Source organism: Beta vulgaris, chromosome 1 (genome assembly GCF_026745355.1).
Source record: "Beta vulgaris subsp. vulgaris cultivar EL10 chromosome 1, EL10.2, whole genome shotgun sequence".
In the NCBI taxonomy this organism is placed as follows: domain Eukaryota; kingdom Viridiplantae; phylum Streptophyta; class Magnoliopsida; order Caryophyllales; family Amaranthaceae; genus Beta; species Beta vulgaris.
The window spans coordinates 58,798,368-58,812,224 of NC_079202.1; the positions used below are offsets into that span (position 1 = coordinate 58,798,368).

The following is a 13,857-nucleotide window of genomic DNA, read 5'->3' on the forward strand; positions in this document are numbered from 1 at the left end:
AGAAATGATAATTGGAGTTGAACTGAATTGAATTGAACTAAGCTGATTAAAACTGAACTGGACTGAACTGAACTCAACTGATTGCAAACGATTTGAAGTGAATTGAACTAAAAACAAGCTTGGGAAAACAAGCCCAAGGACAATTGAAGCCTTGCTCATTTTCTGCTTATTAGAATTATACTCAAAACTAAAAAATTCAAACTCTTAACTATTTTTTGAGATTGAATTAGCTACTACACGGAGTAGTTTGTTAGTTTTGCATTTTTCATATCAAAAGTGATCTTTCTATCGTAAATAGACACAAAAATATATATATAGCATGTCAAAAAAAGAACAAAGAAGTATTATAAAGTAAGTGGAATGTTGCAGCTAAATAAGATGAGCGAGGGTGATAAAAGATAGCACCTGGATAACGGTACAGATGCATAAGACTGATATCTGAGACCATTGTTAGAATGTTACAGAAAAAAAAAAACTATTAACACATATAAGCATACAATTCCATGATGAAATTTATACTTGATTAAAATGAATTGAAGGAGAAACATCAAAAACAAATGAAATAGAAAATGTCAAATTAAAGTTTGTAGAAGTTATCAAAAAGGTTATGGACCTATGGTGCTGCATTACCTTCTTGAAGATGACCATGTGAAATGCATAAAAGATGAATTAATTTTACTATGAAAAAATTAAAAAGCTTAGGTAAGAAAGAACGATGGTAAATGAATGAATGAGCTCAGGATTTCACGTCATCAACAGACTTTTATTGGTATTTATTACATTACTTGGACTCTTCATTTCACCTCAAGTAATTGTATCAAATCCTCGACACTTGGACATGGATACACTTGGACACTTCATTATGGACCAAAATTACAAAAAAAAAAGCTTCACAAAATAGCTGAGTCGGACACTTGGATACATACCAGGACATTAGTATGCGAGTCCGAGCAATATAGGGTATTGATAGTGGGTGAATGAAGAGCTGGTATTTAGTTCACAAGCGCCTATCAGGTTTGCCATCAATTAAAAACGAGTGCCTATCCTGCTATCCATCTCAGTTTCACAGTATAGTAACAATTAATAAGTTACGACTATTCCCAATTATTTGAAAGTAAACAGTTACTACAGGAGATGAACTTGGAAGAAGTAGGATTCTTAGCTAATTCCTAAAAAATAATTTCCATTCCAAAGCAACAATCAATGTTACAGGGCATACCCTGGTCCACCTAGGGGATTCCCCAAGAGGATCATCATTCTCGTCGTTACTGCTATAATAATATCTATGCTCGCTATGATGTCTTCCAACCTAAGCAGGGTTGCATTGTAGGTACAGGGGGACCTATGCAATGGCAAGCTCGACATTTGGTTGGTTAGAGCTCAACATAGCAGTTTCGCTCATTCCCTTCGTGCATTGGAACCTTTACAAATTCAGTTTTTATGAGTAGCCGTAGGTAGGCCGGAAGCTCTTTACTTATCAATAAGATGAGGTGAAAATTCAATCAACAAGGTATGCCGGTCATTAGAAGGAAGAACCACCCTTAAAGATTTACATGGTGTAAGTCCCAGTAAGTTGAGGTTCTTAAGTTAAGGCTAAAGCCTAGGTCCCACGTGCTTTCTATTCCAAGTTTTGCTTTAAGTCACTTTATTATAGGGTAAAAATATTTTTCCAATAATAGTAGTTTTATCCCTTCTATTATTTATGCTGCAAATTGGATCTTAGAAGGCATTGTCAATGATTCCTTCAAGTCGCATGGCAAAACCTCCCTATCAAAAACTCCAAAACAAATGCCTAAAGTGTGGCATTATACTTCATTATCTTCTAACCTAAAATATATAGAGAATTTTGTTGGACATGAAGCATGATAAGCTTTGACCCTGTGACCTTCTAGCAAGAAATGAGTGATCCGTAGCATCAATCAAACGGTAGGATTGAGGTCACATATCAAGTAAATTATAACTATATGACAACTCAAAGTTAAAGCACAATAAGCACTAAGATAAAACCATATACCAAACTGCTATTGTCATTCATTCGGAAATGCTTCTCTAGATTCATATATTTATTCAGAAACAACACAGTAATCATGAAATAAAATAATCTACTGTACCGCATCAGTTGTGTTTCGAGGTGGATAAAGCTCCCATAAAGCAACTGTGGTATCTTCCGACGAAGATGCTAGGAGTTTACAGTTGCTCGAGAATGACACCGCATTGCACTGTACCAATATGGAACACTTAAATTAGTTCATATTTTAGCCAATACAGATGAACAAGACGAATGAAATAAAAGCAATGAGTAAGATCACTAAAATGGCTTCCAAATCAACAAGTAAAATATATCAGGCACCAGCTATGATCACTAATAGACAGTCATATATCAAAACATTGACCATAGTCTCACCATACAAAGAAGATCGTGTCTCAGAACTAAACCAACCTTCTAAATGTTTGCATCTTAGGCTCTGTTTAGTTTGACGGAAGTGAAAACGTTGGAAAAGATAGACAAAATAAGAGAGAAAGGAAGCTAAGGATCCGGAAGGGAAATGTGGCACATTCTAATCTTGGGAAAACAATTTTGGAAAATGTTATCTTCTCAACCAAACATTCTCTTAAAGACAAAAAAATTCAAAAAGGCCAAGAAAATTCTTTATTGGCTCTTCATTCTTCAGAAACAAAAAGAGTGGACAGCTAAGCATAGAATTGGATGTGCTATATGGTGAATTGGTGATACATTATAACCATCACTTGTTATGCTCCCTAAATAAACATGCACTTCCTATAATTATTAAGACTATAGGACAAAGATAATTCCATCTGTCAAGTGAAGTTACAGAAGATCCAGGGAGTTGGAAACTTCTCCATAAATCATCGAAAGCAGCAAAAAAATTGGACTGATATTCTTATGATTAATGAACATTAGAGAACTAACTTGTCGTCTAAGTTTTTTTGTGTTCTTTTAACAGGCTAATTATTAAATATTATGGCAGTAAGTAATTTATAGGTGATTTCATGTGTGCTACAGCAAATGTCGCCAACTCTTCTCTGGACAAGTTCCAAACATATTCTTATGAGGAAATAGACTAAAATAGATTTTAAAAAATTGCAACAATGTCATCTGCAGGATATGTGATGAGTAAATACAGCATGTGTAACAACAAAGCATGATAATAAAGATAAGGACTGCAAGCAAAAGATATACCATTGCACTGTGATACTTGAGTATTGCTAGAGCACTTCCTTTTTGATAGTTGTATATCCTGACTCTGTCATTAACAAAGTGGGTTATGTCCAATTTGACAAAGTCTTTCATTCCTAAAAAGAAAGAATGAATGAAAAAATCTACAAACAAGCCACTTGGTAGAACCATTTTTCAATACATTCACAGTGGGTAATGATAACTAGCCTAGCCTCCTTACAAACTACTTGAGTTTGACTCTGTCAAAACTTGGCTTGAGTTTAAGGCTTTAAGCTAGGCACAAGTTTGAGCAGAACAGAGCAAAGCTAAGCTTGACTCAAAAGCTCGAGGGCAGGCCCGAGTATATGAACGAATGAAACTGAATGACTTATGAGTAATAAGTGAATTAACAAAATAATCATGAGGCTAGTTTCATTTGCACTGATTGATACCTGTGTATTCATACTTGGGAACAAGGTGTGAACAATTGTAGAACAGGGAGTGACACACAGATGATATCCCAAGTAGTTACACTCTGTTCTTGTATAAATCGAAGTGATAAATTGACAATGCATCCTCTCTAAGAGTTGCAACTCAGTGGCTTCTACAGTAAAAAGTCTAATTTAAAAAGTCTCTGCTATGAGCAAGCACGAGAATCCAAGAGAGATGTTGCTCAAGAAATCACCAATATAAAAGTTCCCTACCAGGACGAGCAAGGTTGAATAGCATAACGCCAAATTTCCAGTAAAAAGCCCTTATGTTAGAAGTAAGCAATTCGTCACAAAAACTGAAGCGCGATGCTAAAGAATTGTAATATAACCAAGGAAACAAACCACAGAACAGGATTCTGATAGGTTTCAACAACAAAAAATAAATTGAAAATAAGAAACGGAGACCCTACATATAATTAGCAGTTTATAGCAAAGTTATTAAGCAAGCAATTATAGAATACAACCAACCTGCGGTCCCATCCAGCAGTAGCAGCAATTTTACTGTCTGGACGAATTGAAGTTCCTGCAATTCCGGGTCTCTCCAAACTAATTTCTTTTCTGACCGCACACGTACCCTAAGTAGAGTAGCCAAAACATCATCTAGTAGCAAATTATCAAAGAATATATACTGAGTTTCTACGATGAGCAGAAGTCAAAATAATATAATGATTTTTTCGCCATATGCACCCCTTTTAAAGTTGTCACTTTGTTTATTGCAGTCCTTACATTTCAACTTTGACAATTGCAGCCTTAAATAAACAGAAAAATTTTAAGTTGCATCCCAAAGCCATTTTCAGTCCAAATTAGCCTAAAAATGGCGTCACATGTTTGACTAAACTATAGTTTTCGGGCTAATAAACATGTTTGACTAACTTAGCCATTTTAAGTTGCCACCCAAAGCCATTTCCAGGCCAGAAAATCTCAAAGATATCCTTTTTTTCACATGTGACGTCATTTTCAGGCTAAGCTTAGGGCTGCAACTTAAAATTTTCTGCTTATCTAAGGCTGCAATTAACAAAGTTAAAATGAAAGGGTTGCAATTAACAAAGGGGTGCATTCGGCATAAAATCCTAATACTATATCTCATCTAATTTTCATGAAAGTAAAGAATATAAGAAAATATCAAGAATAACAAAAGGCAAAAAGATATAAACAGTTTAGAGCAGAAACTCGTCATAAGAACATTTATGGCATTGCATAATAAACACTTGAGATATTGTAATCCAAAAAGCCTCTACTGTATTCACTAGTAATCTTACATACATCTAGACATCCCCAAACCTAGCCTCGCAGCAGGATCCTTACTAGATGGTTGTTTGGCTATTGTTATAAGCTTGTAATCATAAAAAAATCTAAATCACTGCTTGCTTGTCTATGGTTTGAAGCAACTCCATGACTCCATCTTGATGTCTAGGCCATATCATGCATAGTGTGCTCCTTACAATATCTGAGCAGGTATTAACTATAATACAGCAACACCTGAATCATACATGTCCCCAGTCAAGAGAGGTCTATAACTCTATATGAACATAAACTTTGATGGAAAATAAACGGTGTATACAATAAACAAGAATCACCATATCAAAATCCATATTGAACAGAAGGATTTTGTCATCTGCAGCCCCACAGACGCCTCCATGGCATGATTGATCCACTGCCAAGCTAACAACTGCATTCAGCAACTGACACAAATCACGCCATGTATACCAGGTAATTTGAGAAGTCTCCACGTCAAGAAGAGGGGAGCAAACCTGGCTCTGAATAGTACTTCACAGAAGTCAATGGTTTTGCGGTGTTCCTCATATCCCACCATGCCATAGTCCCATCCTCATAACTGTTAAATCCAAGTTTGAAGATATTAGGCTATTAGCGCAATAAATAAAATTTATGGTTGGTTTATGAAATCATAGATTATACATTCATCAATAGCTTCAAATAATTAAGAGCCAAAGCAATGAAACTCTTTGATCCTCCAATCCCTCACCCTTGGCCTTTTAACATAACTACTGCCTCATAAGTTCTCAGAACAAACCTATTTCAATTCCAGTAATGTGAATATCCCAAAACATCAGTTGGACAAAGACAGTAAGATTCAGAAAACTCGACTTAAGTTGCTGAAGATTATTAGCCATCCTACCACGTTAAGATAAGAGTCATACAGATAATCCTCAAGCAACCAACTAATAATGATGTCTGTTCCAGACTGAGAATATTAACCCAGTGCCTCTAAAAGAGGCTCCTTCCATGGCAGAGTACAGAACAACATTTTTACCCAACAATTCTAACAGAACTCCCCGTCTGAGCAAGGTTTTTTTTTTTTTTTTTTTTTTTTGGGGGGGGGGGGGGGGGGGGGTGATAGATGTAAGTAACCTTATTCATGAGATGAAAGAAAATAATCCTCAGTGCAAACTGCAAATGCCTTGCAACTTGCAACCAAAGAGCACAATCGTATAAGTCGAAGTGTTAAGACACAACATTGATTAAGCTATTAATTATAGTCCACATTTTAAAGAAGCTGAACTTCAATAACAAAAACTCCCTTTTCACTTTGATTTGACAAATAGCATGATATTTTTTGGGGGGGAAGGATCAGCTTGCCACTATATCTTCTGTTAATGTTTGGTCCACACTTTTTTCCATTACCAGACATTACCTTTACCCAGGCTTTAAGTTTGGAAACACCTGGAACCTTTTCTGATAAATCCCCATAAATCTTCCCCCCAATGATTTCAAATATCGTTCTTGATGAATTAAACCCCCATAATCTTTCACAACAAATACCACCCTAGTCCTTGCCCATCAACCCCCAAACTGAATTTGGAGATAACCTAAATCAACCATCATCACACCAACATCTGCAAAATTCACCATGTTTATCTTCCTTTCATGCCCACAATCACCATTCCAACCCCCGCAGCTTACCCAAACTCTCCTATCATTGAAAAGTACAACAATAACCCTAGTCCTGCCAAGTACCACCATCCTAAGCCCTAACCCTATCCAGTCAGAACATCAACTACATTATTTCAGCATTAACCAAAAATTTAAGTCAAACAAGAAAAAGTAATTGAATTTGAAATCCAAAAGGATGGAATGAAAACAGCTAAGCAATAGAAGATTGTCACTCATCAATAATGCAAATTTGCAATTTAATGGCGGGGATGTGAGAAGTTATAAGGAGGCTATTAAATGGCAGACAACATTCCTACAATTAGTTGTTGAGTTTGACCACAAGGCTTGTGCATCTAGATCTTTACTAGTTGAATTGATCACCAAGTGCCTAGATCAACAGCTTTGCAGCAGCAGTAAGCGCTGGAGAAATTTCAAAAGAGAAGAGAGAAGGTGGTGGGAGATGTAGGGTGATGATGGTGAGTTGGGAGAACAAAGGAGATTGTGACAAAGCTCAGGATGGTGGCAACCAGGAGACGGAAGAAAAGTGGCAAAAAGGATGCAGGCAACTATCTTTTAGGATGAGTCAGCTGAAGTGGGGATTTTAGAGTATGGGGTTATGTATGATAGGGAGGAAGAGGTTGCCTTTGTTCATATGAATCATGTTATCCCTTGTACTAATGCCATTTCAGATTAAACCTCCATTCATCAGCAAAATTCAACCCTTGAGATCAGGGAACCAGAAGAGCAGGGTGTCAGCATAGTCAAGAATTACAAGTGCATCTCCAGTTGAAATAATTGGCCTCAAAGCCACCAATTTTAACTATGCCTTTGGTGAAGGGAACAACACCAACTCAACCTGAGCAGGTATACCTGATGAGACATCGCTGTAGTCCTGTAGATTCCACAGATTCATATAACTCTTTCTATTTTTCTTTTTGACCTAAAATTCAAGGAATATTTTTCCAATCAACCCTTGTATCCCTCTACCACCACAACAAGTCACCAACAACCCACACTAAGCAACAAATTCCTACCACCACACCGAAATTCTTTCCTGCACTCTCTTTCTCTCTCAGCCTCAAATTATTCTCTCCTCTTGTCAATGTGCACAACCCAAACGGACCAACAAACCAACCAGAGATGTCCTAGCTCCTCTGTCGGCCAATTACTCTTTCTCACCCTCACCCCTCTATCTTTTGGTCACCACTCTTCTGCCAATTGCTGCCAGGGGATAGGAAAAGGGGGATGCTGGAAAAGGATGGTGCTGGGTTAGGGAGGAAGAGATCCAAAAGAAGCACGAAAGGGGAGGGGGATGCCAAATGGATGGTGGTGGGTTAGGGAGGAAGAGATCCAAAAGAAGCCCGAAAGGGAGGGGGTGTCAAAAGGATGGTGCTGGGTTAGGGAGGAAGAGATCCAAAAGAAGCACGAAAGGGGAGGGGGATGCCAAAAGGATGGTGCTGGGTTAGGGAGGAAGAGATCCAAAAAAGCACGAAAGGGGAGGCGGATGCCAAAAGGGTGGTGTTGGGGATAAGTGTGGGCTTCGGGGGGGAGGGGGATAAAAGGGGTGTTCTCAAATAGTCCCTTTTCATATCAAAAGGCAAAAAAAAATGACATATAGAAAGATTCACCAGCATTCATCTGCTCCACAGCGATAGCGCACCCAACATCATAGTTGGCGTTTCCCCATACGCCTTTGCTTAGTTGGAGTCTTCATGCAAAACTATAAAAGATTTCATTGAGGTCATTAACTCATTATTCCATTTAAGGAGTAATTTGACAGATATCTAGCTGGGTGTAGCAAGAATATCCTATACTTAGCAACTATAACCGTTATAGAGGACCCTAGAACCATCATAACCAACAAAAAGTACAATCCATTCATCAACGTCTTATTAAAGAGAGAGAGATGAAGGAGAAGAAACCAAACCCCACTTGGAAAGGAATCTCATAGCAAAAAGAAACAAAATGCCCTTTTAGAAGAATATAATTTGCAGTGGAAAGTTCAAACAATGATGGGGAGAATAGAGCACTTAGAGAGGAAAAACATGCATTATCCTAGCAGGAAAGAATATCATACATCAGAACCAATAATATATAGAAAAAAGAGTGCGTTAACATACATACCCAGCCAAGATGTGTAGGGATCCTTGGCACTTAGGTGGTATAAATGCTTGAACAGCCATGCACATTCCTACAGGAAAAATTCAGAAAATTATCAGCATTCATCTGAAAAGCACAAATTAAGCACCAATGGGAGCTATAAATATATAAATGTAGCAAGCTTTTAGCGGATGCGAATACAAAGAAATGAGGAACGTCTAGAAGGCCTCGCTTAATGTCCAAGTATATGTAAGAACGTACTGCTAGTTTCTATGTTCCAGCATTTATAAACAGTAAAGATTGGTGGACCAGATATAGGTCATTAGCAACAAAATTTCAACTCTCTATGAGCTCATAGCTTGATGAGCAATTATGAAATTCATATAAACCATGCCACATCGCCTGTTACATTGCACCATGAGCTGTTCTAGTCAGATCCTAAATTGATTAGACATAGCATTAGAAGACATATCATCTTTCACATATGGGAAATTTAAGCCATGATGCCATATCCAGGCCTTTGCAAATTGCCAAGCTGCTGAGAGATTGGAGTCAATAATTCCAGCAGAGACTTACAGGGACCACTGTACTTAGACTCTTGGATAAACAGTAAACACAGAAGGACAAAGCATATGGGTCGCAGAACCTTTGACTCCGGAGACATCCATGTCCATATTACACTCTTTTCTTCTCCCATGAACTCCCGCAGTCCCACCGCCCAAAATGCTGCAATAGGGGGGTTGAAATATGTCCCAACTTTTGTACCATCTTACCATGATGTTGACCAATCATCAACTTAATATAAAATCTTTTGAAGTGATTGGACATAAAAATTACGATGGGATCATGGCACCCTAATACATGGGGAATGTTTGGATGCATCAACTTTAGTCACCCGAAGATAATATTAAAGAGATTCTGACATGATCTTAAAGAGAAAAAAAAGGAGAGGAAGACATAGAAAATGACGTGGTAAAAAAATATCAATTGCTTTAATACCCCCTAATAGAAGTTCTTTCTAAATAAAATCAGAATATCTTTGACGGAGACCTTTCCTCTCCATTTTCCTTTTTCGATGTTGCCTATTTTCTTTTTGCTACATAACATATCACAGATAACTCTATAGTCTATACAGTATACCTAGAGAGTAGTAAAGTAAAAATCAATCAATAGCAAGTTCAGATATTGTCACATACCTCTCCCTCTCTCAGAGTCGCTCATGAGTCCAGTTGAAGAGTTTTGAGGAAGTACTGCACACCTCTCTGCAGTATTCAGATCCCAAATCTCAACCTTTTCAGATTAATAGCATGATGTTGTAAATAATATTATTCATGTAATACAAAAGAAAGAAATTATTAAAAACCAAACAATCATGAACCTGAGAGGGTTCTTCTCCTGCAACAGCAACATATGTAGGTCCTTCACTCTGGACATCCTCTAAAGATAGCAAATGAATGCATTAGTTTTTCTTATAATAATATACAGAAGATGCTCAAAAAATTATGCAGGTGCAAACTTAGTCTGCAATTTTTCAAAAAGGAAATCCGCTCATAGCCAAGACACTTCACAGAGATGGGGGGTAGAAGATATAGAACCTAGCTGGCAGAAAGTTACAGCAGTAACTCCATTTCAAGATAATAGGCCATGTTTGACTTTGCTGGATAAAACAAGTAATCAACAAAACATACGTCGAATTGCTACGTGAAATATCATTGTTAGATTCATCTCAAATGAAACTTTCTCAAGATTACTCAATTATATCTTTCACAATCATCTAATGATGGAATATAATGATCAAATAGACAAGATTTGACAACAGCAGTCCAATCTGGCCTTAAAGTTGTTAATAACAGATTATTTGCATCGGCACCAAATGTGGGATTCAAAGTCAGGGAGACTCAAAAAATGAGTCAGTTCTAGATCATGCAATATGAATGAGATCAGTAATTAACCCAGCAGTACTATAAAAAAATGTCACATACTCTGATACTCATCAAGGAATTGACAATGGCCCTTTGATAAAAGTTAGATATTGAAAATTATACCAACAGGCTATCCAACCAAATCAAAAATGAGAAAAACTGTATAAACCCAATTTAGAGAAATCTACAAGGATGGGAACAAGACATAAAGCACAGGTGTGCGCTATTGCCAGTAACAGCATATATCTAACCTTCATCACTTGCTTTAAAATTTTAGAGGAAGATGATGCCAATCGATAAAAACCATTACATCAAGGTTCTTCCTGATCATCAGACCCCAACAAATAGCAGGGTTACTTGACAAGTTATGCATTGGATACAGAAGTCATCAACTCAATACATAACAAGTGTGAACTTGAAGTAATAAAGCTTCACATTTGAATATGTGGATAAGCCACATAAGCATGACAACAAAAGATGTCAAGAATGAAGCATGAAACTAGATGGACACAACCATATGAAGATGTTGAAACAAAAATAGGCTAAAGATGGTATTGAAAGAGGCTTCAAGTAGTGGACTGGTAGAAAGGAGTCAAAGGAATTATTATATTTTTTGAGTGGAAGGAATTTAACTTATTATATAGGAAGTATTAGTAAGAAGAAATAGTTCAACGGAAAAAGTGACGAAAAATTCATAATAGAGTTTCAACCTTCAAAAAGTTGATTTGGATGCAAGAAGATAAGTCTGAAACAAACTTAATAGGCTGGGATTGGACTTGGGGGAGATAACATTGAGGATCAACATGAATACTTAATACCATAATGGCACTGTTCTTTTATAGGTGAAGTAGCTGCAGAGTCGCTCATACTAACTAGCAGCAGAATTATGCTGGAATGTAATAGCCCAAAGTTTCTAGCAGACAGAAGCAAAGAAATGAACATTAATCTTTTACCCCTATTTCCTTTATGGACATAAGGTCCAAGCCCAGCCTATTACAGCTGATAGCCTCAAATATCAGCATAGCACCACTAGAAGAAGCGGTAAACTGATTTCTGACTGAAATGGACCATACAAGTCAAACAAAAGCCTCTACCAGCAGGCTTTCCTTGTACGTAGCAGTACCACCATCACAGTGCATCCAGAAGGCAACGTATATACTCAACCAATGAGAAAAAAGCAACATCAAAAGCATCATGCCACAAACATAATAAAGCTTTATAGGCAAAAAAAACCTATAATCTACAATTTAAATCTTTAACACGGATAGCAAAAAGAAGAAAAGCCCGTTTGCTGTTAGAGGGAGAATTTTAAGATTCTCAAAGGAAATGGACTGCTAACCTCACCTGAACGTTCTGGTTGATATTCTGGCATCTTCATAGAAGAATCACCCAAAGATTCCGCTGCCACATCCCAACTACAATCTACATGCTGCTCCTGAATGGAAGGTTCAACATGCTTCACCTGGATAATGGGCTTCTTCACCAATGACAGCTTGCAAAAATGATAAGAATTCGTTTTAATGGTCACTGAGGGTGTTCTGCAAAAAATAATCTAACATCAGAAACTAACAAGCCAGCTCACACAAACATGAGCAACATTAATAGAATGGCAATCTTCGTGATGTGATTTATACTAATATTGGTCCATTTAATTGGATTTATATGTGCAAAGAACATATCAGCTCTCTGATTCGGGATGCAACCAGACTCAGCTACATAACATGTTTACCAGAGGCAGAAAAGGTCCATATACCTGGAAAGTCCTCCATTTTCGAGATCCCACAACTTTACTGTTCCATCCCTACCCTGGCTACAAAGAGCAACACAAACAATCAGCTAAAGTTGCCCAAACATACCACAACTTCTACACAAACATGAAGGAGTTGTATCTTCACCTAAGAACGTTTCCATCTCCAATGGAAGGATCCGAAGCAACACACATTATCCCATGAGCCGCGCTGTGAACCCTATAGCAAGAAAGCAATCAACAAAACCGATTCACATTTCCACATACAAGGATAATTCATAAATCAATCAAAACCAAAGGGCATGAATACCATGCAGAAGATAATGTTCGATGTTGAGCAGTGTCCCATATCCTTAATTCACCATCTGTTGAACTGTGAATCATCCGCATCACTTTGTCACTTAACATTTACATCTCAACTTCCAATAACAAACACAATAATGTAATTTAAGGTGTAAATTATACCCAGAAAACAACAAGGGTTTACTCCAATGGAAGCAAACATCCATAACCGATGCACGATGGCCTCTGAGCACTGCAATCGGATCCGGGGGAGGTCTCTTTTGGCTCATTCTTCTGTTCTGCCACTAACAAATTTCTAAATCAAAACTTCTCTTTTCTCCTCCTCTTTGCTCTTCTCTTGTTATTCTCTTTTCTCACTCTCTCTCATCAAAATAATAAAACAAACCCATATATGTCCTTAAACAACAATTGAGCATGCATTCACAATAATCCACTATAATCCCAGAAACAAAAGAAAAAATTTACAACAACATGTTGGAAGCTCCAATTTTGCAAGCGGGTATTATATAGCAGGAAGAATTCATTCATATCTTTGAACGAATAAATAGTTTGAACACCCATATAGAATTTTTCTACGATTGAGCAACTACAGAATTTCAAACTCGGAACTAGTAAAACAATGGAAAATATTTAGAACATAAGAATAAAAAAAGGAAAAAGGAAAAAGGAAAAAGGAAAAGAGATTGAACTGTTCAACTGTATATACCTGACCTGATGATCTCCAGCCACCACACGGCCACACCAGTGCACTCAGAGTTAAAGAGTGAGGGCTCGTCAAATGTCGGGATTCAAGCACCAGTGCCCTGTAACGTTTGAGTTTTGACAACTAGTCTTATATGCACGCGATGCGTGCGAAAATATACAAATTTTTAGATTAGTTGCTAATTACACTTAATAAATAAGTAATTAGTTTATCAGCACTAAATCAAGGATTTTAATCTTTTTTTAAATTTAGTTGGGAGGAAAGTAAATAATTGTGTTGTAATTTTTCAATGATTTCTTTTTGTTACAAATTTTTCGTTTTTGTTTTTTTACCTTTTCTATTTTTTCGTGTTCCATCCTTGTTGCCATAAATATCGAAATTATATTACTTCTCATACTAAAAGTTAACAATAAAAAAAGTAAAATACGAAGCAGAATTTAAGCATAAAATCTCGTAAAGTGAAATATGATATCATCTCTATTATATTAAACAAACGTCTCAATAATACATTGTACGTGCGA

General features: G+C 37.0%; 1 protein-coding gene across 6 annotated transcripts; it reads right to left on the minus strand.

Annotated features, from left to right (window-relative positions):
- Nucleotides 1-188: 188 nt before the first annotated feature.
- LOC104887767 (protein DECREASED SIZE EXCLUSION LIMIT 1) lies at nucleotides 189-13,478 on the minus strand. Of its 6 annotated transcripts, none has more exons than XM_010672521.4 (15): nucleotides 13,340-13,478; nucleotides 12,796-12,906; nucleotides 12,641-12,703; nucleotides 12,479-12,550; nucleotides 12,337-12,393; nucleotides 11,928-12,121; nucleotides 10,040-10,098; nucleotides 9,858-9,951; nucleotides 8,686-8,752; nucleotides 5,421-5,503; nucleotides 5,247-5,338; nucleotides 4,138-4,244; nucleotides 3,203-3,266; nucleotides 2,112-2,219; nucleotides 189-438 (listed from the first exon to the last, which is right to left on the minus strand). In XM_010672521.4, the coding sequence occupies exons 2-15, from the start codon at nucleotides 12,900-12,902 to the stop codon at nucleotides 370-372; spliced, it is 1,236 nt and encodes a 411-aa protein (XP_010670823.3). In that variant the 5' UTR covers nucleotides 12,903-12,906; nucleotides 13,340-13,478; the 3' UTR covers nucleotides 189-369. The 6 variants fall into 6 exon arrangements, with proteins under 6 accessions (XP_010670823.3, XP_048494534.2, XP_057251283.1 ...); XM_048638577.2 differs by having other exon boundaries at nucleotides 13,345-13,465; XM_057395300.1 differs by having other exon boundaries at nucleotides 189-405; nucleotides 12,796-12,917; nucleotides 13,340-13,465.
- Between the last annotated feature and the right edge of the window lie 379 nt (nucleotides 13,479-13,857).